At 40.2% G+C, this 9474-nt stretch overlaps 1 protein-coding gene across 1 annotated transcript in view; it reads right to left on the bottom strand.

Moving 5' to 3' along the window:
- stx1b (syntaxin 1B) overlaps window positions 1–9474 on the bottom strand; it is a 49799-nt gene that overhangs the window by 14650 nt on the left and 25675 nt on the right. Inside the window, exon 4 of the mRNA XM_008417139.3 lies at window positions 6468–6542. Coding sequence (XP_008415361.1) covers window positions 6468–6542 — 75 coding nt within the window. The remainder of the gene's footprint in view (window positions 1–6467; window positions 6543–9474) is intronic.

Below are 9474 nucleotides of genomic sequence, written 5' to 3'. Positions count from 1 at the left end.
GTACAACCGAATCCTCACAGATTTCTCTACTACGGTGACTGAGTCTGTACTGATTGTAGCGTAAAGTAAAAACCTTTCAGGACAAAAATCACAAGTTGCTGCAACAAACAACACAAAATAAAGCAAAACCAGATGTAAAAAGATGTGCTTTTTCCTTAAACCTTCCCTGGTTCATCAGTCTAAGATGAAAATGCAGCATGTGTAAAAAGATTGTTCGGTTTCAACTTGAAGGAACTGAAATGTGCTCCATCCTCACCGCTGCTGCGGCTGCAGCGCTGATTTACCCAGGAGAGCTAGCTTAATTACATCTTCTCACTCAGGATCTGTGATCACTGCAGCTGCTAAAGAAACCATCCAGGAGGAAAAGCCTGAACCACATTTGACCAGCGACTCTCAGTGAGGCTAACAGGAACAGATTTAAATCTATAGCAAGGAGATTAATCTGAAAAGGTAATTTCCTTTAAATGGTTTCCTTCAATATGCTAAAGAGGAGAACATTAGAGGGGAAGTTTAACAACTTCTCTGATTATTACTTTATTCCACCAGTGGTGGGCGCTGCTAACAAAAGGTTAGCTGCGCTAGTCCTAAACGCTAATCAAACATTAGTTCTGCTATCGCTAACACTCTACACCAACGCTGTATTTAGCAGAAGCTAATGCTAAAGCGCTAACTTCAGTTCATGCTTTATCTGCCCTTGGAAAACTACAACCCTTGAGCACCAGTTTAAATTTGACAATAATTTTCATATTGTATGATATTTATGTTTATATTTGGCAGTTATGTTTCACTGTTGTAAAATGTAAATGTGCTGTAGATGTGAGGGGTTTTAAAATGATTTGATTTCTGAAACAGTTTTTTTTCTTTTCTATTTTTTAATGTGTTTACCTGATGATTTATCAGTGTTCATAAGGTAAATAAATCCATCCACCCATTTTCTAACACCCTGGTTCCTCAGTGGGGTCGGGAGGAGCTACTGCCTCCAGCTCAGGTCACCTGGATGGACCAACAAATCTGGCCAAGCAATATTATTATCCTTGAATTTCCTCTTGCTTATGAGTCTAACATAATTTAAGGAAAGAAAGTACATAACTCTAAATCTAAATTATTCTTTACTTGAGGATCGATTTTATAATAAATGACAAATAAGAACATTTTAGTTGATAATCGTGTTTCACTGAGAACAGAAATCAGAGGGGGACATCTCCAGTTTAACTGATTTTATTTAAGCAAATCTTTCTCAGTAAATAAGTAAATTTTGTAATAACATTTCTACAAATGACTCGATCTTAGCTGGGCTGTGCCATCATTTATTTGCATTGTCCCAATAGGAAAACTACTGTATTGTGTCGTATTATCCTCCAGAAAATTACGCTACCATCACCGCAGTATCAACTGTGGTCCAACTGATACAGAAAAATTATAAATAAAGGTGCAGTTGTGAATTTTCAGTGCCTAACAAGTGCAAACATGATCAAATATTCATTTAAATATCCAAGACCATAAGTTTTAATTGACTCTCATTAAAATGTGACTTGTGTTAATATACCTGGAGGGATGCAAAAAGTTGAGACAGAAAGAAATTACTGTCACCACTTTACAGAATATCTGAGTTGATAAATATCTCATAAGTTGTTAGAGTGTGTGTGTGTGTGTGTGTGTGTTCTTGTCTCGCTGCATTTTGGGGTCGGGCATCAGTTTACCTGCACTATGGGGACAGACGGTCTCAGGAGTCTCCTTAATGAATATGTGTGCAGAAATGCTCAGTGTTCAGCAGTGATGGGTGGTGGGAGTCAATGTCATGTCCTGATATTTTCCTCAAAGGATTGTTTGTGTGCGTTTTCTCCTTTTCTGGCCCGTGGCCCGGCAGCACCCTGCCGGATCCACGATGACTCAGCAGTATCACACCACCGACAGTCTGTGTGTGTGTGTGTGTGTGTGTGTGTTTGTGTGTGTGCGTGTGTGTGTGTGCGCGTGCGTGCACTGTATTCCTGGGTGTTGTTGTCTTTCTGTATGACAGTGAGATGAAAACTGGGTGAGTAATCAACAGATTGAGTCCTCGTGTATTTTTGAGGACTTTTCGCCCATTTAGCTGAAAAAACTGATGCATGCTTATTTGTTCTTATGCAAGAGTCTCTCCCAAATTATAAGAACTCAGCAGAACTAAACTATCCAAAAAAAAACTACAATTTAGACTGTATTGTTGTGGAGAACTGAAAAATACATCAAATTACAACATTAGTGATTAAAGCAGTCGTGGTAAAAAAAAAGAAAATTCAATGTCTTTCATGTGCAGGGTAAAAATTTAATGGATCTAAAAACTTTTAAATTTTGCAAGTATACAAAAAGACAACAGACCTTATATGGTAATTATTTACAGTAGACAAAGATGAAGCTTAAAGTCTGTCCTCACCGTTTTTCTGGGACTTAAGAGTGAAAGTAGCAGCCAAGAGCTGCAGATCAAATGCATTGAATAAGTGATCATCTTCATGTGATCACCTCTATAAAAGGAAGAGTTCTGGCAGCAAACGACGCCAAACTGGGCAGGCATCAGCAAGGAGCAAATGTGGCTGCTCATCAATCTGGAAGAGTTATGAGGCCATTTCTAGTCATCTGAAGTCTGTCGTCGAACACAGAGAAAGATTATTCACAAGCTGAAAACATCTAAAGAGCTGCCAATCAATCTGCTGCACAGTCTTTCTCGTCCACTTCACTCTGACCTAAACACTTCAAGAATAAGAGACAAAGAAATGGACAAGCTAGAGGAAATTTTACACTGTAGTGCTAAAAATTATTTTCCTTGTCACATAATTTTTATTATCACACTTAAATATTTCAGATTATGAAGTGGCTTATTTAAATTATGAATTATAATTTTAAAAAGCTTAACAAAACAATCTGGCCCTGTGTGGAAAAAAAAGTTTCTTAAATCTAATACTTTTTGATAACTGGAGTCTTTTACATGCCTGAGGCTGAACTTTGACCCACTCTGGTTTACCGGATTGTTTTAATTAGAGGCGGGACTCAAAAACTTCAGTTGTTGCTAAATGATTAGAATTTATATGTGCTGTATTTTAGTTAACAATAGACATGTTGGCTCATTAACAAAGACAGATGTTTTTAACTGAAGCACGAAATAAATTGATCAGTTGAGTTAAACCTTTTAACGAGTCAACATGTAACAAATTAATCTGAATTATGACCTTAGCTTTAATTTTGCAGCATAGCAGGTTTTTAGTGTGGAATGTGTAAACTCACAATGTTACGCCAAGATGTATAAAGTTAGACTTTGATCATGTGGTGCATAAAATTATAAATTCATACAACGATCAAATCTGAGCTCAGTTATGCTGACATTTTCTAAAACAATTAATGAAACCCTTAATTTGCAACTTTAAACATTTTAATTCTTAGTTTCTTTAAACTTAAATGTGTTTGGTTTCTCTCTCATAAGTGCAATTTTATAAATCAGGTGTTGCTTAATCAGCAGACTGGATTCGGATGTAAAAACATAGAATTAATTAATTATGAGTTTTTTCCATCAGTGAACATTTGGCCACCGGTGAGGAAAGGTCATATCGGTCGCTGCAGTTCCCCGTCTTTCTAAGCTGCCATTATTTTGGGTTTTAGTGTCAAGATATACGTTTTTATTAAAAATGTATCCATCACTAGTTGGGATGTTTGACTTTGTCTTGAAATCAGATATAGACCTTTGAACGTGAAGGTATAGAATCACTACCTTTGTTTCCATTAACCACAATATTCCCCCAAATATAAATTACGAAAATAAATTTGCTAAATGGAAAAAACAAATTTCGGAAAAACTCAAGTTTTCTAATAAAATTTTTGCTCTATGATGAGGTGGTTTTTCATCCGTATCAAAATAAAAGTATTTCATGAAAATAAAACGGAAACACTTTTTTTGCATCATACGAGTCACGTGATCAACAACAGGATGTTACCACTGGCGAAAACCACAAAGAAGATGACAGGAAGTAGAAGGATGTGGATGGTTTTTGTTGCTCCACCAGAGCTTTCACAGCTTCACACAGTTCATAAGTTGTGTGTCATTCCAACGTCTGTAAAATGGCTGACCACAATTTCCCCAAAATGCTGTAGCTGCACCCCAGTAGGCGGGGCTTGCCACTCCCGCTCCTGAATGAGGCGCCTGCGTTTCCTCTGATTGGCTGATAGATGAGTGTTGAATTATGAATATACGTTGTAAGTATTTACACCCGTTGCTGCCATGATGTTTAATGACTTATTGCATTAACAAGCTTATTCACGTGTGATTTTAATGTTTCTTATTTAATGCACAATTGCAAAATTGTGTTTGTTCGACATTAGTGGAATACTGACAAAGATTTGCACACATTTGTAATGGGAATGCAGCTTTTGTTTAATTTGTCAGTAAAAAGTTGTGTCTGTTGTAAAAACCTTGCAGTTTCACAGCCGGCTGGACAGACAGGCTGATGATCCCTGCAGGCGGAGCAGAGAGCGCTGCTCCCGTCCTTAGGGTTCAGATCTACAGCAAGAGGTGCTGCAGAGATCCTGTCTGTGTGGGGACAATAACACTTTGCTGCCTCATGGGGATTCCAATTATAGCTTCATCGCAGCTATTCTCAGTCTGCATATGTACTGTGTGTGTGTGTGTGTGTGTGTGTGTGGGTAGTCCATCTTCTGGCTGTGCACATTAAAGCAGGGATGTCCTTGAACCTTCAGCATGAACCGGTGCTGCAGCAGCAGCAGCCGCTCTCTGTGCTTCTGTAGCTTTAAGCTCATTGGCTCGTCTTCCTGTCTGTGTGTTTGTGTTGCTGTCACAGTGATTATAGCTTGATAAATCGCTGCTACAGTTTCTGAATATTTTCATTTTCTGACGCAGCTGAAGGTCGACACGTGTGCTCATCCTCAGAGCAGAAATTTTCTATGAACTCGCAAATAATACCTGCAGGATGCAGCCGCTATAAAGCAAACATTTCTGTTTTAAAGAGATGTGAAAAAGCCTAAAATATCTTCCACTCAGCTACGTTTAATCTTACCAGTTAATGCACCAGGAAGCAGGACATGTGCAGCACACAGCAGGCCGTAGGAAGCCTGACCACGTATCAGAAACCTGACGGATCCATAAACAGCTTGAGCAGAAATGTGTCATGATGTCATCAACTCTCATAAACCCTTTTGTTTCAGTAACCAGTAATCTAACGTGTCACTATTTACAATCCAATAATCAAAGTTATGCATCCAGGTCACTGTGTGACTATGTTTGTTGTTTTATTTAGGAAACATTTATTGTCGTTTTTCTCTTTTCCTTGGGCTGTGATGTCACAAACGTAAACAATAGACAGAAAGATGCACATTTTCCAGCTGATGGATGAATTTTTCATTTTCACTCTGCCATGAGAACTGATGTATATCAGCTGTCAGGGCATCAGTTCTCGTGTGTGTATATATATATATATGCAAACAATCATAATTATTTGCCTGTTATGATTATTTTTTGCTTTGTTGAGCTCTATGTATAAACTGAATACTGTTCCATTGTAAATATCAATAACGTATTTAACTGAAGTTTGGGAATTATTGGCTTCACTTTGGATTCATGCTTCATGTACACATGGTCAGCTTGATGCGCAGAACCTTACAAGCCCTGTTTGTTTAATACGGGCCAGGTGAACTCAGGTGAACTCGGATGAACTCAGGTGAACTCGGAGGAACTCAGGTGAACTCGGAGGAACTCAGATTTCCTCCAACAGGCTGACGAACGGCCCGGCTTCCCGGCCTGCAGCTGAACTCGTCCTGCTTCGTGGCAGGAGGCTGATGCAGCCTGACCCTCGTCTCACTACACATGTAAAACGGCCTCCAACGCGCTTCAGTCTGCAGACGACGCTGAACTGATACAAACTCTAAAAACTGTGAAATTCCTAGTCGTGTTTGGGGCATTAGTTGCGGCTCATTTAGCACAGCTGGTGAGGGACTTGTGTTGCAACTGTTGCTGCAGCAGTTGTGCGCTTAGCAACAACTGCTGCAGCAACTTGGAAACACTTTATGGTATTTGGTTTAGCTTTATTTATTTCACACATTTCTATTAATGCCTTTGGTTTAGTAAAATGCATGCTGCCTGAAAAACAATCCAGTCTGTCGTGAATTAGAGCCTCAGTAGATGGTGGCAGTCTGTGTTCATCAGCATTGCTGTGTAAAAGGCTGACTTGATGCTTCACTTGCCTGTAAAGTCTGTAAATTAAGCCAAAATTACAAACAATGATTCCAACTTTGGTGCATAAAGGAGTGAAGAAGCTGGAGTGTTGAGTTACAGCCCAGCTTCCTGGACTGCAACCACTGAAAGACGAATTCATTCAGATTTAGAGGAAGATCCGTTCAACCCAAATTAAGACTGAAACTAAATATTCTGATGAGACGAGCAGCTGATCATCGTTCAGATCCATCGATTGTCAAATGTTTTCTGCTCGTACCTTTTAATTTTGAGCGAACTTTATTGGCCGTCTTCTTGATGTCAGCTGTGAGGTCCTCCAGCTCCTGCTTGGTCTCTGCAGAGAAAAACAGAAAAGAAGAGGTGAGACCGAGGCACAAAGGTCTCCAACATTTTCATTTGAGAAAAGATTTACAGAGAGTAGTTTTAGGAACAACTAGGAACTGATTACATTCATTTGGAAAGATTTAAAATCGTATTTTTTTCCCACAGAAACGTCAGTTTAGTGATTAACGCGCAGCAGTAGACACGTCTCGGTTTGTGAGCATGTCTTGTGCATTTGGGCCTGCAGAATAAAACTCAGACATGGTTTCTCCCTGAAGCTGTTTGGAGGTTAAAGGTCGCAGAGGAGTTGCGGTATCCTCCCATCGTGTCAGCCATGTTGGAAGGTGGCGCCGGCGAGCGGAGGCTGCAGCAGTGCAGTCAGATTTACGAGCGCTGCAGTGCCTTTCAGCCGCTCCACCTCTGACTCACCCTGCTGCTCGGAGCTGCAGCTCGACCCACTACCGTCTGCCGGGATGAACGTCCTGCGAGGCGTCCAGGAATTAATCTGCCGTTAAAAATGCAGCAGAGACTGAATCTGATGAGCTGTTTCTGTTTCTGAGCTTTAGATTAATTATTAAACCCGTCAGTGTTTTGATGAACATTTCTGTCAGTGACCGTCAAAGAGAAACCAAACTCTGGCAGAAAACCAGCGTTGTTACGCCTCAAACCGCCATCAGAGCGTTTTAATTGGCTGCTCGTTAACCAATTAGCATTAATGGAGCAGATTGATGAGCAAACCTGCTGTCTGACTTTTATCAGCAGGTGAGTCATCAGAAACGCAGTTAACACGCTCATCAATACACTAATGATCAATCAGCAGCGGCTCTCATCAATAACACCAAACATTCCGTCTCTGCTTTTATTTAACCTGCCGCCGTTTATATTACATTTAACTTATCTTGGATCCTTCATTCTCCTTTAATTTGTAAAATTCAGAACTTTTTAGTTAAATTGCAAGAAAAGTGTTTGATATCTTAGTTTCTTTTTGCATATAAAAATTTATTTTGAGAATCAAAATCATTAAATATTGAACATTTTTACCTGAAGTGACCTAAAACTGGTCGGCCCACAAACTTCAGTCTGCGTTCAGTTGAAATCAACTCTAGTGCTGGTCGAATGCATACTCAAATCAAAAGCAGGAAGTGGACTACAGCGCAGGGCATTCTGGGTAAATACAGCCAAAGCTAACATGCTAGCCTAGCGCTATCAAGAGCTAACATGCTATCCTAGCGCTATCAGGAGAAATGTCTCGTGGTCTTTAGCCTAAAGAGAAATCCTCCAACCGCTAAAATCCTCCATCTTGTTTCCATCTGGTGAAGAAGGAAGTTGCTCTCAGCGTCTTCAGGGGTTTTTGTGTCGGGTTTTGTGCAGCGCCCCCACAGGCCAGGAGGGGAACAGGTTGCCATGTCCCGTCTGGTCTGCGGGTTAAAAATGGCCGTATTTGCAAACGTATCCTAAAAGTACTGCTGTTCAGGCAGTTAGAGTTTAATGACAAAACCACCAAGTTGTTCAGTTGATCATTATAAAATAAACCAAAGAAAACAAATGGTGAGTTTTTAACGCTGATCAATGACAAAACCGATAGAAACCGATGAATGAAGTCACTAGTTTTAAAACGTCGTTCAGACAAAACATGTTGCATGAATGAGAACTAGTTTATATTTCAGCTGAACCAAATTTAGAAACAGTCAAGAATGAACTGATGCTGATTTACACTGATTACGCTGATTTTTAATGGTTTTAAAATAACTTTCCCATAATTTTATATTTTATTTACACTTTGTTTTAAAATATTCATGAAAAACCATCCATCCATTTTCTATCACCTGGTCCCTCAGTGGGGTCAGGAGGAGCTGCTGCCTCTCCAGCTAACATTCTGGGCGAGAGGCGGGGTCACCTGGACAGGTCACCTGGACAGGTCACCTGCCTGTCGCAGGGCAACACAGAGACACACAACCATGCACACACACACTCACACCTAGGGACAATCTGGAGAGACCAGTTAACCTGACAGTCATGTTTCTGGACTGTGGGAGGAAACCGGAGTACCTGGAGAAAACCCACCATGCACAGGGAGAACATGGAGACTCCATGCAGAAAGACCGGGAATCGAACCCAGAGCCTTCTTGCTGCAAGGCAGCAGCTCTACCCACTGCACCACTGTGCAGCCCGCTTCCTGAATATATTTAGAATAATGTTACAGTTGTATTTTTCCATTAAATAAATTTTAACATCTTGACTTAATTCATTTAGTAAAATCAATACAAGTTTTAGAAATGTAATTATTTCATTGTTGCTTTTCAGTCAGCAGTTTATTTCATTTACATACATTGGATTTTAGTGACTTTATTTAAAAATGAGCTGACTAGCTTTTAAATCCAGACTCAACATGAAATAAAAACATTTGTTTTATGAGGATCTAAAAGGGGATTTTCCTCTGGACTCCAAGTGTCTGTTTATGGGCTGAAAGAAGCTGCCTTTAAACATGTTTACAGTTTTAACTCAGATTTAGTTGATGTGATGAACGAGTGAAGCCACCAGCTATAATTAAAACGACCGAACGGATGAACTAGAATGAGATGCTGGGAACCTGAACGGCTGCGGTTTACATCTGTAGCACTACAACTCCCATCATGCATCATTCAGGTTGAAACACGACCTGCTGACCCAGAACGGAGCGGGAAGCAGCGAAGAGACGAGTTTTCACCGCCAGGAGGAACGTCCACTCCGATAAACGTCGACTGACATCACTTTGGGTTTTTATCACCCAGATCAAAGTCTGTGCTCTAACTTCCCGGAGCTAATGAAACGCTTCCAGGATGGGAATACCGCTGGACAGAAACCGGGAATGTTTCTGTTCACGTCATCAGAAATGTTGGGGTTGGAATCAAACATTCTGACAGATTTCAGAAAAACATTTTTACAGTTGGGTTTTTTTTCCTCGC

Source organism: Poecilia reticulata, chromosome 8 (genome assembly GCF_904066995.2).
Source record: "Poecilia reticulata chromosome 8, P_reticulata-male-v2, whole genome shotgun sequence".
In the NCBI taxonomy this organism is placed as follows: domain Eukaryota; kingdom Metazoa; phylum Chordata; class Actinopteri; order Cyprinodontiformes; family Poeciliidae; genus Poecilia; species Poecilia reticulata.
This window is presented reverse-complemented; position numbering and strand designations above follow the sequence as displayed.